This window comes from Achroia grisella, unplaced genomic scaffold (genome assembly GCF_030625045.1).
Source record: "Achroia grisella isolate CSIRO2021 unplaced genomic scaffold, CSIRO_AGI_Agris_v1 utg109, whole genome shotgun sequence".
In the NCBI taxonomy this organism is placed as follows: domain Eukaryota; kingdom Metazoa; phylum Arthropoda; class Insecta; order Lepidoptera; family Pyralidae; genus Achroia; species Achroia grisella.
Genome location: NW_026712573.1, coordinates 2,721,765 through 2,740,988, shown reverse-complemented (window position 1 = coordinate 2,740,988; position 19,224 = coordinate 2,721,765). Strand labels below are relative to the sequence as shown.

At 31.6% G+C, this 19,224-nt stretch overlaps 1 protein-coding gene across 1 annotated transcript in view; it reads right to left on the bottom strand.

The window, feature by feature from the left end:
- The window catches only part of LOC131845031 (facilitated trehalose transporter Tret1-like), a 35,593-nt gene that overhangs the window by 10,393 nt on the left and 5,976 nt on the right, over window positions 1–19,224 (bottom strand). Inside the window, exons 2-3 of the mRNA XM_059194054.1 lie at window positions 9,843–10,026; window positions 47–182 (exon numbers count right to left, since the gene is read on the bottom strand). Coding sequence (XP_059050037.1) covers window positions 47–182; window positions 9,843–10,026 — 320 coding nt within the window. The remainder of the gene's footprint in view (window positions 1–46; window positions 183–9,842; window positions 10,027–19,224) is intronic.

The window sequence follows — 19,224 nt, the reverse complement described above, 5'->3', positions numbered from 1 at the left end:
TCTGTAAATATACATTCAATAAGAGATAATCTTTAAGTTAAAATACCTATCCATGATCCCATCTCCTCGTCTATTCTCATGGTAGAGTTCTCGTCTCTGAGTTGTGGTAGAGCAACGGCGGAAAACCCAATGGGATGGCCTGCCCCTGCGGCCAATATTAATACAGCACATGTTATGAGACCCTGTAACAATATAATAAGATTAATTCGAAATTCTATTGCAGTTAGACATTGAAATAAGATTGTAGTAATAAATTTACTGAGCCACCGTAAGATGTATAGGTAGAGCATGCGAACAATGTGCATTATAGCAATGAATTTAATTTTATTCATATCTGCGATACATGTGGATACATATCCGAAATAAATGAATAAAAAAAAAACAGTGGGCAGTTACGGAATTAACGAAACCGGCCGGCACGGCATCAGAAGATAAAAACTGCGGGCACATAATGCCCACTTTACCAAGGAGCGATACCAAAGAGGCCACCCGCCCAAACGATGACGATATAGCAAAGTACATGCTTAATCGGAACCAACGAGCTTATATTAATAAATATATTAAGATTAATTAATGAATAGGATGGAATGATAGGGGTCTGTTGATGTCCTATTATTTCTGTTTACCACAGTGTAAGATAGGAGTATCGTATAAATTAAGAGTATGTATGTACCTACAAGTACATCTGCTTCCTTTAGGTTAAGTAAGGAAATTAAATAACTTGTTAATTCTCGTTAGATTGGACTCGTAATTTCCACTTAAAATATTTATTTTAAATCATGACGTATTGGTTAAAAAAAGGTAGATAAGAATAAAAAAAGTACAAGTCACGCTTACGATTCGACGAGTGCGATATTATTAGGTATTTATGTACTCGTCTGATATTATGACCGACACTTGTAGTGTTGGGTATCTAATGACGTAAATACATGTCCATTTGTAATTTAAATTGGTACTGGAATTTTTTTCCACCATAAGATGAAAACTGTGCGGCTTTAAAAAATAAAACCCGTTTTGGAATCACAGAAATAGAATTATACAAATAAGCCATTTTCAAACGGTACTGCATTTAAGTATCGTATGTACAGTATTATTTATGTAAGTATGTATTGAATATAATTGAATAGGTATGTAGGTACTTACTTATGCTAACAGAATTAGTGAGTGTAGCTTCTATAGCGAACTTTCGTGCCGAGACATAGAAAATATTTTTGTAGTTTTCGTTTTAATAATGATTGAATCCTGTGATCCTGACATTTAGTATCTATTACAATATTTACTTATAACTTATGGTATGTACGACATTGCAAGGTACAAATAAACCTTGTAGCTTATTTATACCTTAAGGAAATAAGGAAATTACTACAAATTAAAAAAAAACGAGTGAATATACAACGATAGCGACAAGGACATGATATAGGTAAATGAAAAAAAGAACGGCGTTTAAACTCCTCTAGGATATAGGAGATAATAACTCTACTACATTTTGTTCTAATAGTAATTCATAAAAACTATATCTAATAGATAATCAACTAGATTCTATAGCTATATATATAAACATGACAACAAATAACATAAATAACACCAAACAATGTTTGCATGTTACGTGTTTAGTCTACCTGTTTAGTAGGTACGGCTTCATTCTTATAAAAAGGTGTAAAAAAAATTTAAACTATGAGAAATTTTGGAATTGCTTTGAGATTTTGAAATACTAGAAATTACTCATAGTTTTAAAATTCACGAATTACTATTAGCCTTTCAACAGCAGTAGGTCCTTAGCGTAGATGAATGTTTTTTTTCAGCGTACAATACAAAAATCTCGTACACCTTCATTCTTATAAGAATGAAGACACGTGTATATTTGATTTTAATATAACTCAGTATCGTTTTTGTGAGTTAATTACTTATTAGTGCACGTATACTAATGTTTACCGTATGTACCTACTCGTATTTTGTAGTACCTAACATGCAAACATTGTTTGGTGTTATTGTGGTTATATTGTCATATTTATTATCATATTTATTGTCATATTTATACCTTTATAGCTTATGAATGGTTGGTTACAAAATAATTAGTTGCAAATTTATTTTATACTAAATTTAAAAGCAAGTGTTACATTCTATTTAGTATATACCTACTAAAACTATCACACTCATGGATTATCATTTGTTGTGAAATATCAACAGCATTTACAATTAAAAACGTAAACAGTATAGTCCATGGTACTCATTCTATGTTTAATTGTCTGTTTTTATTAAATATTATTATTGTGAACAGTTTTAAAAATTAATTAATGCTCTGTAAATTACAGTTTACATTGATCTCCACTGTAACATATAATATCATAAATATAAGTACTACTTATATAAAAAATAAAGAGCCTCTGAGAGATAGAAGAGAAGTACTTATTAAGTACTTACCTATTAAACGTACTAAATTTACCTATTAATAATATAGTATACATAATAAATACAAATATTTAATATACTCTAATCATTTAACCTAACCTAACCATTCTTAATTTAATTGGTTGTTTAAATCGTTCTGTGCTAAGTAATGAAAGAAAAAAAACTGTATAATTAGACGAAACAATGCTATATTATTACATACTATACATTGTACATGCTGAGAACGGTAGTGTGCACGTGTTAGTAATTAAACTTAGTTTTGTAGTTTTGTTTATTTTGTTGCTACTGTACACTGACTGGTCACATGTCTAGTACGAGTATGTTTAATTGGGATCAATTGATCTTTGGTGTTACTTTGCTTCGCCGCGATATCAGCTTACTTGAGATGATAGCAATTTGTAATTAACCAACTACAAATACTAATTAATATTTTTTTAAAGCTACTCATCCTTTTTTTGTTTTTCCTCCTTTTATCGGCCTATTTTTTTAATAGGAGGGGGGGAAATTATACTATGATATAGTAACAGAGATATGATTATGCTACAGATATTAGATATGTATATATTAATAATAGTTATGGAAAAGAAACTAGGGCTATTTGTGTGGCAATTTAAATTATATAAAAAATTTATTAAGATAATATGTATATAGGTACCTATAGTAGATATTAGGTGTATAATGAAAAATTAGGCGTGGTGTTCTAATTTTCGTAATGTATATTGAATGATTTTACAGATAGATATTAATTAGTATTAGACGAACTCGAAGAACCTAGGTGTCTTTATAATAAAGAATTGGCCTTGGAAATCCATTTTTTTTAAAAAAAAAGGTAATTATTTATACAATTTAGACTATATGTAGGTATGTGGCAACTTGTTACATAACCACAGTACCACACTACTCTATTATGTCAAACAAACTTTGTACCGTTGGACTTTGCTACACACCAATTGCTGCATGAAATTATCATATATATATTTTTATGGCAAATAAAATCGCAGGTAATAATAAATTTCCTGTTTGAGGCGTTTTTATCCTTGAACGCGTGCATGGTCATTCACACAAGGATATGTATTCTTGTAGATTTTATAGGTAGAAATGTATGGTAAGGAAAGTTGTCGTTTGTATATTATTATTGTTTTTATTATACATTCGATTTGTATTTAATATACATTCGATGTCATTGTAGGTAACAAAAGTAATGTACATCTATTTTTTACTGTTTTTTTAAACGTTATATGATATAACTTTGTTGAATTTGAATGAATGTTACATATATATTTTTATAAATGAGAAATACATAGTTCACCAATACAGGTTCTAGAAGGTTATTTTTTTTCTAATTTATGAGTTACCATAGCAACTAAATCACACACATCTGAACAACTCGTTGCGAAGTGCACTCTAGTCTAAGAATACCCAGGATGTCTAGATAAAACAATATTAGAGAATTTATAAACAATATTAGCGAATGTACCCTTGTTGGCTGACGCTCTGAAGGTGAAAGAGTTTATTGGCAATGTCATCAAATATTTGCGAGTTGTGTTTTTATTCCAAATGTTTCTAAATAGAATTATAAACATAGAAATAGACAATGTATCTCAATTTATAGGAAGACAAATATGCCAATAATAAAACAAGCGTTACCCTATATTCCTGCGTGAAATTGATGTAGTGATTGATGATTGATGCAATTTTAATGATGAGGCGATGCAGCTTGTCTGTCAATACATTTTCTAGGTATATAGTTGTTATTTTTCATGTTAGTAACACGTATGACGACCCTATAACATGATGACGTATTGTGTTCTAGTTCTAAATAAATTACAAGAAATCTAGAATAATTCTTCTTTATATTTAAAAAAAGAAATCTTTATACAATATATTTTTAAGGTTTGAAAGCAGTTTCAGACAAAAGAATGTGAAATTTCAAAACAGTTATATTGGAATAGATTTCATTTTAACTGACTTCATACTGATTAAGTGAGAATATAGATGCACTGTATGTGCAAATAGTATCTAATCAGTAACTTTTTTGCGTCACAATGTTTTAGCCATGCATGCATAATTTCATCTAGCAGCAGTATCTAAGAAAATTTTTATATAGTCAGTCATAATAGTCAATGTTATGATCTAGGTTTTATTTAGGACGTATTCAATGTATAAGGACTTCAATGTATTTAATGTTTTTATTAATTTCAGCAAGTGTTACCGGACCACATTCTTGCTTTATCCTCAAATCTTAAAAATCAACTGTTTCCGTTATTCCACAAAAAATCCCTGAATGAGAGAAACAGAGAGAAACTCCTTAATCTGCCATCACTTGTTTAAACTCCCTGTTATCAAAAATACCTATTATTGTTGTATCCATAAAAAAATGTATTTAGGTATAGATTAAAAATATAGCGTAATAAATATCATAGTTTTCAAGGATGACATTGAAACGGTTTGTTAGTCGTCGGTATTCGTCTTCATTCAGTGGAAATGTTCCTTTTTGTTCGAGATTATTTTACTACTCAAGGTGGTATACACTTATCTACTTTTTGCGAATGGTTAAACTTCCTTGTTATAATTTGAATTTATTTATTCTAGGAAGCTTAATGGTGCAGCGTCTCAGTTTACTATTCATGTCAATATTATTCTCTAGCAATTATAATTTTTCATCAATAATAATTTATTCAGTTTCAATAATAATTATTAATTCTCGTTGGTACGTGGTGATGCGGCTCGAATGCTCAGATGGTCGGTGAGGTTGTCTTCAGCAGATTACGGGTTGTAGATAAATGATAGATTTCGCTTGATAGTCTCGAATTTATTGGGCAAATATACTATTTATTACAAATTTGGTGGAGTGAACAAATGTACGTTAGATCGGTCGGTTGATATTTTAAGTCTGTTGCATTACGGTGCGTATTTGAATTGGATGGGTGTGCGCTCCAATCAGAACGCTCCTTTTGTGTTGCGTTTTGTTGCTGCTTGTACGCGACATGCCCCCGGCCTTGGAAGCTCTTGAGTGGTTCCAAATTGAACTGCGGTTGAGTCTTCGCTTGTTTGCAGCTCCGACATGTGTTTTTGTGCCCGAAATGCACGAAAGTTGATGACAAATCTGCTCAACTCCTTGATTATGATAGAGTAATTCCCTGTATCAGTCCTCACATCCTGACATACTAACGACCAACCAGGAAGTGTGCAGGACTTAAGGGTTGAAGGTTATTAGGATAGGGTATCATTGTGTAAGTGGCAAATGAATTAGGACTACTTAGCCATATAGTCACATATTGTGCGTATTCCACCATCCAAAAGCTCACCAAATGAGGAGAACACAGGGGGAATAAAACTTGATTTAATTGCTTAATTGATATGTCTTTCAATAACTAGATGAAAGTTTGAAATTCCGTGTATGGCATCTACGAAATTTAATTTTGTTATGTTGAATGATTTGGCCGGTTTACTACGACGCGAAATAAATCGTTTCAGAGTGATAAGGCATGCTTCAGTGGATAGATCCCTTAAAAGTTTCAAATGTACTGTGCATGTTATGAAACATAGAAGTAAACATTTATTTTTATATTTATATGATTTAACAATTTTAGCGCCCATTCCTTTACAATTCAATGTAAACACCGGTCCCACATAATCAACACCATAGGTTATAAATGGATAAGTAGCATTCAACTTTGAAACTATACCGTGGTAGTCGAAAGATAGTTCACGAAGGGATGATAGGCTGTTCCACCATAAAAAGGCTAGATAAGGCAATGATGTACCGCGCGACACCAAATCAGCCGGGTTTTCCTTACCACTAACGTGCAACCATGGTAATTCCTTCGTTAATTCGTGAATCTCGGCTACTCTATTTTGAACGAATGTTTGTAATAAATTCGGTGACATGTGCAACCACCCCAAAACAATAGTGGAGTCAGTCCAGAACACTACACTGTTAAACTGACAGCGTAATGACTCATGCATCTTTGTACATAACGGCAAAATTTTTAAAGATAATGAAAATATAGTGTAAATAGTCATATTTTTGTTAATTTTAAAATGGTTAATATAATAAAATTCATCATAAGGAATTTTACCTAAGCCTAACCTAATATTACAAACTAATTGTTTTATATAAATTTGGGTTCCACACAAATTAACACGCGTTATATGACCCAGTTGTATAAATTCATTAATAAAATTGCAGTATAGAAATTTGTAATAATCATGATTTTGTAATCGCTTTTCTAATGATGAAAATCGGTTTAGGGTTTGAGGATATGATTCGCCTAATTCATGTGGTGATGACTTGAGAGGAATGCGAATGCAAAACCTTCCATCATTATTGCGCATTGTAGTTGTAATGAATGGATTTTCGCACTCTCGCTGGTCATCAGTTTGCGTCTCACATGATTTAGTAACCTTTTCAAGGTCCTTAAATTGTTGTGATTGAGTATCGATAACGTGTGTAAAATTACACTGGATATGACCGGTATTCTGCGTGTTTACACCTACAGAACCCGATATAATCCAGCCTAATCGTGTATTTTGCAGAAACGGACCGTTAGGTAATCTCATTCTACCACTACTTAATAAATCCCAGAATATATCTGCGCCTATTAAAATATCGATACTCTGGGATTCATAAAAGTACGGATCTGCTAACTGCACACTGTCAGGGATACGAAACTGCGCGCATTGTTTCGGTATCATTGGCAGCGTAGACGTGATATGCGGCAATACAATACATCGCATGCACGCTGTGTATGAACTAATACGGGATTTCAATTCAATATCACACATCTTTGTCGATTGTGTTATCGAATTACCAACCCCACGAATTTCTTGAGTGGACTGTATAATTGGTAAATCTAGTATATCGCATAAAGATTGCGTCATAATACATCGTTCGCTACCTGAATCTAAAAGCGCGCGAACAGAGTGAATATTATTGTATTTGTCATAAACATCGACTAACGCTGTCGATAAAAGAACCGGCTGCGTACAGGGATACTGAGCGCATAATGTATTAGTGTGCGTAGATGAGCGTGAGCATTTGTTAATGTTAAGATCCGGGCCTATGACGGCGGCTGCGGGGCGCCCCCCTGCCTCGGTGAATGAAGAGTGCATAGATAATGCAGCTGTGTTCCGTTCGCTTACCGGTGACAAGTTGCAAACTTCACTATCTTTATGAATCAATGAGTTATGTTTTTTGTTACACTTTCTACATCCACCGAACCTGCACTCATTCGGGCGATGCCCCGGTCGCAAGCAGTTGTCGCATAATTTATTTTCACTGACGAACTTTAGCCTAGAATCTAGATCAGTGCTTATAAATGTTTGACACGCATATAATGGATGATAACCGTTGTCACAGAATAAACAAGATCGCTTCGTGTGAATTTGTGGCTTATTGCTAGAAACATTACAATGTACGTTGTGTTTTATCGTGTTTGCAATTTGTTTATTATTTGAATCGTGTTTATAATTGTTGTGCGACGCAAGTAATGTTTCTAACATGTCGGCCCGATCTTTTAGGAATGCTAATAACGTATCTACCGTCAATCGCGATTCGGAGTTACCAGAAAGTTTTAAAACTGTGATTTTATATTGTTCCCATTCGCGTTCAGATATTTTGTCTAATTTAGATACGATTATGTATATAATTAGTGTATCCCAGCTATCGACTGGTTCGCCTAATAGTTTTAATGCGCGTAGATTTTTTAAAATATTGTCGATTAAATATCGCAATTGATCTGGCGACTCCTTAGTCACGGTTTGAAGAGTAAATAATGCCTTTACGTGGTTATGTATTAATAATCTACTATTATTGAACCGATTTAAGAGTAGTTCCCATGCCACCGAATAATTATTAGCCGAAAATTCTAACGAATCGATAACCAAAGCTGCAGTACCCTTTAATGACGATTTTAAATAGTGAAACTTTTGAATGCTACTTATATTCGTATTATTATGTACCAATGATAAGAAGATGTCCCTATACTGTAACCACTCATCGCTGAGCCCTGTGAAGGTAGGTACCGAAATTACTGGAAGTTTCAAGGAATCGTTAGAATTGGGGCATGATTTGGAATATGACGCGTCATCTTCTCCACTGAGCATACATTCAGCTTGAGACAGTGTGTTGAAATAGCTGTCTTCAAACTGACCTCTCTGTTCGATTTGCTCGTCTAAATCTATCTCTAATACTAGTTCTTCTAATTTAGATTGAAGCTCATCAAACTCAGAGAACAGATTTGCTGCGTTTTGGATTCGTAGTTTTAAATCTGCCTTTGTTTGACGAGATAAAATTGCATTGACTTCAAACGTATTGATAAAGTTTTGAAATCTGGTAAACCGGCCTTTGATAATTGATCGCTTTTTAACTAAATCACGAATTAACTGATTCGTGTTGTCATCGCCTGTAATTGATATTTTACAGGGTGATTTAGAATGAGACTTTAATGTGGATGATTGTTCACTCATATTGGTAGACAGTGAAAGGTGGAGTACTCACGTATGAAACAGTAGAAGCAGTTGCTAGCTGCCGGCAAGCTGCTCTGTTGTGCAACACTGGTAACTCACTGCGTCTCAGACACTGCAATAGATGTTTACCACAATAATGAACACAAGTACAGGATAGGGGTAGGATAGGATATCTGGTGGTCGTACCGATATGCGCTGTATTCTCGGAGTTGATCAGCCAGGTATCTCGTCTGTCCAGGTCTCCCACTATGCGTTGCTGCTGCCCAAGGTTCTGGCTTGATATTGTAGACGTTGTTAGGTCTTGATGTGGAGTAATCTGATGAAGTTCTCAGTGGTTCGCTCGTTCTTTGCTTGATCGTTCGGCTCGAAGGTCCAAATGGTACGTGATGATGCGGCTCGAATGCTCAGATGGTCGGTGAGGTTGTCTTCAGCAGATTACAGGGTTGTAGAAATGATAGATTTCGCTTGATAGTCTCGAATTTAATGGCAAATATACTATTTATTACAAATTTGGTGGAGTGAACAAAATGTACGTTAGATCGGTCGGTTGATATTTTAAGTCTGTTGCATTACGGTGCGTATTTGAATTGGATGGGTGTGCGCTCCAATCAGAACGCTCCTTTTGTGTTGCGTTTTGTTGCTGCTTGTACGCGACACTCGTAGCAACCATTGAAATGCAGTATAGTTGAAAGAATTCTATCAATTATATCAAACGTAGATACATATCTCTCCTCGTAAGAGAGTATTTTTTATACTTAACGTTTCAAAACATGTAAACACATACAAACCTACATGCATACTCTCTTCGTCACCAAATTCCGGCTTCATGTTTTGTTTTATGCGTACAGCAGTGGGACAAAAGAATATTATGATAATTACGATGAAGCTTGAAGTTGTTCTCTAAAATAACAGCACAACAGATAATTTCTACATACTTACGCTATGCAGTAAATGTTACGTACCTGGTTTAAGACACCGCGAACTGAAGAATATGTTTCTCCTTTGACGTAGGGTGGTAGTGTAGCAGTCGAACTGATGCTGCGGAGAAAGCTCTGAAGAGCTTCATACTCTTCGTCTTTTCTGTTATCTTTACTTAAAATTTTTGGCTTTTGACTTTCAGTGAGCATAGCCTCGTGAGCTCCATCCCTGTTAATAAAAATACGAATATGTAGATAAACTATTTGTATACGTCAAAAACGGCAATAATTAATCTAACTTCTTAGACTCGTTATATTACTTCCTTTGGATAAGGTTTTTTCTTTATTGGCTATTTTCGCTGGTTATAAGATAATTCGGTTATATTAACAAAATATGTTATACAAAAATATATTTTCTAATAAATAATTTTTTTATTAAAAAGACAATTTGAGTGAAAAATTCTGAGAGTACTTAATTTTTTATACGTTGGTGGTGTATAAAAAAGTAAGTTAAGTATATATTTTTATTTAATTAAATATGGAGAACAGGCGACCTAACCGGTTTACGACTTCCCCAAGGTGAGTTTTGCAAACGCGTGCCAAGTACAAATTGTTGCGAAAAACTACGACACGGTGTCAGTGATTAGGTATGTATGTGTATTTAATATTGGGGGTTTAATCAAAATTATTCTATAGATTCTGTTAATTGTTTATTCATAATTAATGGATGCATAAATATTAATTACTTGACCTTGCCTTGTTGCTAAACAAGCGTTCCAACTTCTAAGTGACTTGTCATAGGCATTATGTACATAAATAGATTTTATATTAACTATGGCACATTTTAAACTATTTGTTTGTATTGTTTGTATATTAATACCTGAAGCCAACATTTTTTACAACTTTTTACAAAAGTTGCGCAGACGGAGGGGCATGAAATTTCTCACACTTATAGTTTACTAGCTGTGCCCGTGGTTTCATCCGCATGAAATTTGTAGCCTATACGTTATTCTGTTGTATAATCTATATTACTATAAAATTTCATCAAAATCCGTTCCATGAAAGAGTAACAAACATCCAATCCATCCATTTATCACGTATCCATCCATATTCACAAACTTTTGCTTTCATAATATTAGTAAGAGAAGCGGTAGCATAGTGTCAATATCATTTGCTGGCCCTGCCGAGATGGATACCTGTTATTTTATTATATATTTCCTATTATTATGACGTGTCGCGTTAGGTCGCGTGTCGTGTGTAGTATATTATCAATTGAATAAATTATACCCCAGATTATTGATATATAACCGATGATACATACCTAACACAGTGCCAGCTTTATGAGATAACCTCATGACGAATGTAAAGGCGGAATGATAAATATACCGATTAATTTCAATTATTATTAAACATTCAGCAATTGTTTAATTTATAATCTCAAATAATATCTATTGAAGAATAGATGTAATTGACTTAAATAGTTTAAATTTTTATTTATGTAATTGAAAGACGTAGTCATTAATGGCGGAATGGAACTAAATAAAATCTTGATGAAAAGTTCAAGGGCAGGATCAATTTAAACTTCATTTTGTATTATATGTTAGCCCTGCCGAGGTTGGACACCTGTATTTTAATTATTTATTTATAGTGTCGCCATAGGTCGTGTGTCATGTGTTACAGTAAATTTTGTCTATGGAATAAATTATACTCCAGATTATTGATACATAACTGATAAGAAGTAATTCCGTGCTAGTTTTAATAGATAACCTCATAACGAATGTAACGTACCTATAATAAATATACCCCTTTGTTTCAATAACGATTGAACATTAAGTAATTATTTAATGTATAGTCCATAATTAATCAGAAAATAATCTTTTAATAATAAATATGAAGAATTTAAGAAAATCGATCTAAAAATATCACTTTATATTATCAAAACGTTTCACTTTTCTTGGCTTAGTGGTCATTCCTTCTATATCCTTTGTGCTCTGATTCTTAGTGGCGTAATGCAATGATTATTAACCTACAGAACCTTTCTCAATAATTTGGTATTACAAACAGATTTTTTAAATTCGACCAGCTAAGTTCTAATGATTAGCGCGTTCAAACAAACAAACCCTTAAGCTATGTACTTACAATAGTACAGATTTCTATTACGGAGGAGTACAAAAATACAAACATAAAACTGAATAATGAGCTATTTATTGTTGAAACATATATGATAATATGTTATATGACTTTATAGTAATTTATAATTTAAACTGCCATACGGGCCAGTTTTATTTACTGTCATTGTAGTTATACAGTGAACTCGTTCACTGAATTTAGTATCACAAAAAGTACATAGAACCAGCGATGAGACTGGACTGCGTCGCCAATAATTAATTGAAGCCCGAGAACCGGTTTTTATGTTTAACCAATTCAGTTGTTATAATAAAATATATCTATATATATAATATATATTTAATTCCTACATTACGTTATTAAATCGTAATGTCTTTATAAACAACGTACCTAAATTTATAAACGCACTTTAAAATTGTACCTAAGGAGTAATGATTCTATTGAACTCGAAATGAAACAATACTGATATAAATCAATAAATTTTCAAATATAGAGAGAATAGTGATTAATTGTATATCTAGAATTCAGTGTTCTGGGTTTGTGTTGTCTTGTTGTTTTGATTTTAATCATAACAATCAACTCGTTAAACGAAACATTGATCATGTCGATACTTATGTATCAATGGCGCTTTTGTGTAATACGGGACAAATCAATTGCGTAATTACCACGTCGATTTATTAATGTAATAATAAATTACAATAAATAACATTAACATAGTTTATGAAATAGTTACATATAATTACAGCATTGACATTCTGAATGAGAATATAGCAAATTATTACTAGAATCTAGTCTACCAATACCAGAGCTTCTTTGTTATTAGGTAGTGGGTATTTATTATTCTATACCTATGTTTAAATTAAGTATAATTTACGCTATTCAATTAACCCTTGAAAGACTTTGTAAGTAGCATTTATTCATACTCATTTTAGTCACTTATGTGAGCCCAGTTTATGATAAAGTTTCAGTTTCTGGATCATTGAACTCGAAATAAATAAATAAGACAAATACTCACTTTTGAACTTTTATAACTTTAAAACTTCGGGATAAATGTATGACGTAACCAAATAACAACACCATTGCATTAGAATATTTTAATTTGTAAAGGTAGTTAATTATAAATGTGGTAACGTCTTGTTCCTGGATATGTCTAGCAATACTGACTATTAATATTCATATTGTCTTTATCTCGTAATTCATTAACCTTTGACATAAGGGTTAATATATTAGGAATAATTTATTTGATTCATATAATACTTAGACACGACCTTTCCGACTAATGTGTGTAGCTAATAGTATAAATTGAAAGATATTTAACCCACTATTTTCATTACTTCTTTTATGTTCCTAAGTACTTCTTGTACTATTAGTTAATTATTAATTTATAATATGGTATAGATATGCAAGTCACAATTAACTTATCAAATTCGTAATATTTATTAATATAGTACTCTTCCTTATTTTATCACGCAATTACCTACATATTGTAATAGGACTACTATTTATAAATCTAAATAAAAATTGTAAATTTCCTAGAATGTATTAGTTATGAGGATATTTATTATACAATAAAATGTAAAGAAGGAAGAACAAATATAAATGCTTGTAATAATGAAAATTACATTCCTAGTAAATGTGTTTAAAATGATAAATATGACTATGTTGCTGTTTTATATTGGGACAAATATAAAGTTTTTTATGATTTACCTATTGGGCGACGATTACAAAAGGTCTGAATTTGTATCTAATCACTGCCGCCTTCTATTATGCTGTTAGTAAGATGAGTTCAAAAGTTAGTTAAATGAAGTTTAGTTCAAGTTTTTTAACTCTAGCCAAGTTTACCTATAGGTAGGTAACGTATATCTTTTGGTTTACCATTCTAATTCCTATTCGCTTGTTTACCTATAACGGTCAACTCACCCGTCATAAACTCTCCAAGTCCGACTACGGTTAAATTTTATTCTGCACACAGGTGTTTACCGTACGATAACTATGCAGATGTCGAGACATTGATCTTTTTTATTTATAGAGGACTCTGATTGACATCTGCGATTATATATATATATATATATATATATATATATATATATATATATATATATATATATATGCATTATTTCTTCTTAAGTTATATTACATTATAAGAAATCAGTTCTTTGGACTTTTATTTTTTACATAATTTATGTATGCAGAACCCGAATGCATAATAGTTTTTTCTTAGTTTATTTTACAGAAATTTATGTTATGCTTTGTAATTGACAAATCAGTCATATTAACTAGCCAATTAATAAAGATCAATTAGGTATTTATACTGTTCCACGTGACCTCATATGAGCCGTCAAATTGTATCAAATGATTATCTTCACCTATTTTGATAATACCACAGATAACGTAATATTACAATAATATCTACATACGCCGCATTTTAGCATGAATTCAATTTTAACTATATTGGAAAGAGTATGTGCAATAAGTATTACTGACATTTTGAATCAAAATATTAAAGAAATATTTCCAAACTTCAAAAGCAATACACGAAATAGCTTTTTATCAAATTACCAAATACACATAGGTACATGACAAAATGACAGTGTTCTAAATGAAATCACAAACAAAAGTTATGTATTTTAGTAATTAATATTGTAATAGTACAAAAGTTTATTTTAAATATTCTTACGTTATTACTATCATAACAACCCATTATATTTATTACATTTTCAGCCAGGTGTATTTGTTTGCACGTGTAGAGTTTTGTTTCGAATTTTCCTTTTTCCTTTCAACCACGTACACAATATTCTACATGTTATCTTGTGTTTTAGCGTTTTAGTTCAGACAAAGGTTAGTATAAATAATAGAGAACTTGGGTCAAGATGGAATTTTATTAATTCAGTTCAGTCTCCGAGACGTATTAAATTAGTATTTAAGAAAACGTACGTCTTTTCCTTTTATAATAAATGTCAAGGATGTTTCCCAAATACGGCATGGAATGATTTGCCTATAATGAACTAAATGTCAAACTTTACTTTATCCTCAGATTTAAATAGATGCGCTTGTCTGGGTCTTTGTATACATATAAATAATTTAGCATTTATTGAATAATACATAAATACAATGCAATATTTCCATGTCTTTGATAAAAAGTATACCTACATATGTAAAACATTAATTATTTATTTTCATAATATGTCGCGTGTCCCTGGTCGTGACATTTTTCATCTTTACTACTACTACGTAATATTATGTTATCTGTGCTAATGCCACGCTAGTACTTACCTACAATTGGTACCTAAGTAAGGTATACTTCTAGATGTTGTGTTATCTGTGTTAATACCGACTTCCGCCTGTTCGACTCGATTTGTGTATCTCCCATACCAATAATGAAGCTCAATTATTCTTATGTATGGAGCTACTATATTGCCACAATGATATTGCTAAATAAATACAAGAGCATTTAATTGAGAGCACACAATTGTTGTGCTGTACAATAAATTATAAGCTATGAACTTTGGAATACCTAACTGGATATTAAGTTAATAAAGGTAGGCGAGATTAAAGATTTCTCGGGGCGTATAAATCCGTGCCATAATAATGTAATTCTTTTTCTTTTCTTTATTAAAAACCAATTGTAGATTTTTTTTTAAACAACAGAGTGCAATAAAATTAATTATGATACGAAAAAAAACTTGAAAAGTAATAAAATAATAGGGCAAAGAGATATATGTTATTATTATTAATATAAATAGCAAAATGTTCGTAAACTTAAGAAACACTAGCAAACAGTATATAATTTAATACTATTGGTGTCCGATATTTGACCAAATAAAATATTCAATAATCTATAAAAAATAAGATAAAGTTTCTTAATTTTCACTTCAAAAATGATGTATTTTAAATACAAATTTTCATTCCCTATTTTATTTACCCCCTTAATGGTAACATTTTTCAAACTTTGAATGTCATAGACAGCCTTCCATATTTTACCCTTTCAACCCTTTTTCGCATTAAAAAGTAATGTTCTCATTCTAGACTATCTATGTACCAAATTTAATTTAAATGGGTTTAGTAGTTTTGACTTGAAAGCGAGACAGACAGACAGAGTTACTTTCGCATTTATAATATTTGTAAGGATAAATGGTAAAAGGTTCCTTACCCGATAATTGCATATGCTGTAATATGTGGATGTATATAGATGGCAAAGACTGGTCCCATGGTATATATAAGAACAACATACACGTGTTGCTGTACATAAATAACTATCCATGGTAATATTTGTTTAGTATTTTATCATTAACCTACGTGCATAACACAAGCATGATGAAGTACTGAACACGTGCGTTTATCATTTAAATATAATATTAAAACTAAATTAAAAAAATAATAACAGATGCGTAAACACTCGCTTTGTTTCTTTAACTAGTGTGTAATTTAAACAATTGTGTAACATAGATATATGTATACAAACTAATACAAAGAAAAAGGGAACGCATAGAGCCTACCAGGTATATAGTTTATTGATCCATCTTTCTATAAATTAAAAGGCACATTTTCATATCAAGATATGTATCTTGATAACAAACTGCGTCTTTTAATTTTATGTACGGTACGTGGTATTAAGTGTTATCACTTTTCGAGAGCAGTGGGGCACAAGATGGCGGCCTATGAACAGGGACAGAAAAAGGGTATTACATATAATAACCTTTTTTTCTGAGCTCATAAGCAACAGACAAAATCGAATGGAACAGACCTATCTAATAGAAGTTGCAATTTCTTATCGAAAGGTATAGCTATCAAATGGCTATGATTGCAGCGCTAACATTTATATCTTACGTTCGTCTTTAGCAGCAAGAAGGTGAAAGGAATTGAAGAGATCTATGTATGTACATATACTGTAGAGATATTTCCAGGTGGTAAAAACAGGATTTGTACATAATAAATATAGTATATTACAACTTGTTACTTTTCTTTCCAGCATCATTACTAGGCACCTCTGTTGCGGCATGATGTAACTAAATTCGCTACAGGTGCTTATTTTGGTCTTAAACCCTAGTAAAATAAAATTTCTAATATCATTGGCAATATTAATAAAAAATATTATAGTCGCATATTATCAATTTATCTTAATTTTGATATTATCTAGAAAGTAACTGAATAATCATATTTTTTTATAAAGAAAGGACAAGTAATGTAAAATTAAACTATCCTAAACTGTATTACGTATTAAATTTACTGTGAACATATAAATGAATCCAATTTCTCATAGTGCAAATTCTATAACTAAATTCGCCACGGGTGCTTATTTTGGTCTTAAATCACAGTAAAATAATGGTTTTAATGTCATTTGCAATATTAATAAAAAACACTATAGGCGCATATTATCAATTTATGTAGATATTATCTAGAAACTAACTATAATGGAAAATAAAGCTATCCTAAACTGTATTACTTATTAAATTTACTGTGAACAAATAAACGAATCCGATACCTCAGAGTGCAAATTCTACAAACTATATTTCAAAATTCTAGAGCAACCTGTTTGTTTTTGTTATATCACCATATACTATATTGTTATGCAATACTTATGTACATACTTATAAGTACATTCTTAGTCCGGTTTTCGACCGAATAAATTATTATTATTCGTATGAGGTTCCCCTGATAACAAATTTTCCTGTTGGGTATCCTTATTCTTGCTGTCCGTAGCAATATCTTTCCTTATACAGTATAAGCAGAAGTATTTATTACAGTATTTTAAAATGTACTGTAAATTTATGATACGGTAGTTTAATAAGTACCTACATATATAATTATTCTTTTTAGAATAAACATATGTATCAACCTATTACGCATCGTAGGTGTATTTATAAGTGACAGTAAGTAGAGTAATAGTAACAAACTCAGTCCTGCCTTTGGCTTTGTCTTGGGACAGTACTACAAAGACAAACAAACTGACGTTCCCACCTAATGTAAACCCAAATCTGCCCGTTGCTTAATTATGGATATGAACAAAGTTATGCATATTACAAAGCAAAGCCTGTGGTACTCGTAGATATCTCTGAGGTTTTTAAATATTACGGCATTGGAATCATGAAGCTGATAGATATGTTTTGAGAAATTCTTTTTGCATGATGAATGCCATCAACTTTATTCATTCATTATTTATTCTTTCCTCATTAATATCCAATATAGGTATATTAAAGAATAGAGAATAAATAATGTTAAAAAAATTAATTTCATTATTATAATTTTACTGATGTGGCAAAACAATAATTAAATAATGGCTTAGTAACGCGGAAGACACTGCCGACATTCTTTGTTTATCTAAGTGATTTTGAATATCTTGATAGATATATTGATAGATACACTGATTATAAAAAAGAGTGCATGAAAAGTCACGGGAAATCAGACAAAGTCATGGGCAATCATCAATCAAATTACAGATAATTCGTGAAAGTACAAGTATTGATATCGAAACATGGCCGATAATGTCGACTATTGCTTTGTAATGCGGACGTATATGATATGTGATTTGGAATCTATTTTGTAATGATAATATCTCTATACTTAGTTGCTCTTATATTAGAGAATGTGTTATTAAAATAAAGTTATAATTTTAAAGACCACTGATAGATAGAGATACCTCTGACTCATCTACTTATACTTTTTATAAATGATAATGATATGATGCATTCGCCTACGCGAACAGTTTACGCTAGTGGGGCACCAGTGGAGGATGGCAAAATGAGCATGACCTCAGGTCAGTTGGCCCAAGTTAGCAAATGGCAATTTATCATGATGGCTTTTAGGAGGAACCGCTTGGAGGGCAACCTGACATGGTATATTGTTATAGGGTTATTAGTTCACATTATTAACAAATCTTTTTCCACAAAGAGAGAGTCAAGTATTATATTGTACTAACCACTATAGTTATATGTCCCTTTGAAGAGTGAGATACGGTAGTGAAATTATTTGGCAAAGAGTTATAATACAGTAATCTTGCAGAATTGTAAAGGATATACAACATGTATGTGTAGGTACATAAATAAATGTTGAAGGACACGGTTTATGGCAGTCAATTATTATTGTACTCTCAATGACGAAGTCGTTAGTATGAACCGAATAACTATACAAAGAAACCATAGACCGAAACTCACGACAGAATTGAATATTTTTTTAAAACAGTATATTATGTACCATAACTTTTTGTTCTTTGAAATATATTTATTTACAACAATATATTTTTGTATTTTTTTATTGTTAGAGATACTGAGTTGCTTGTTGTGTGTTGTGAAGTTTAGAGATT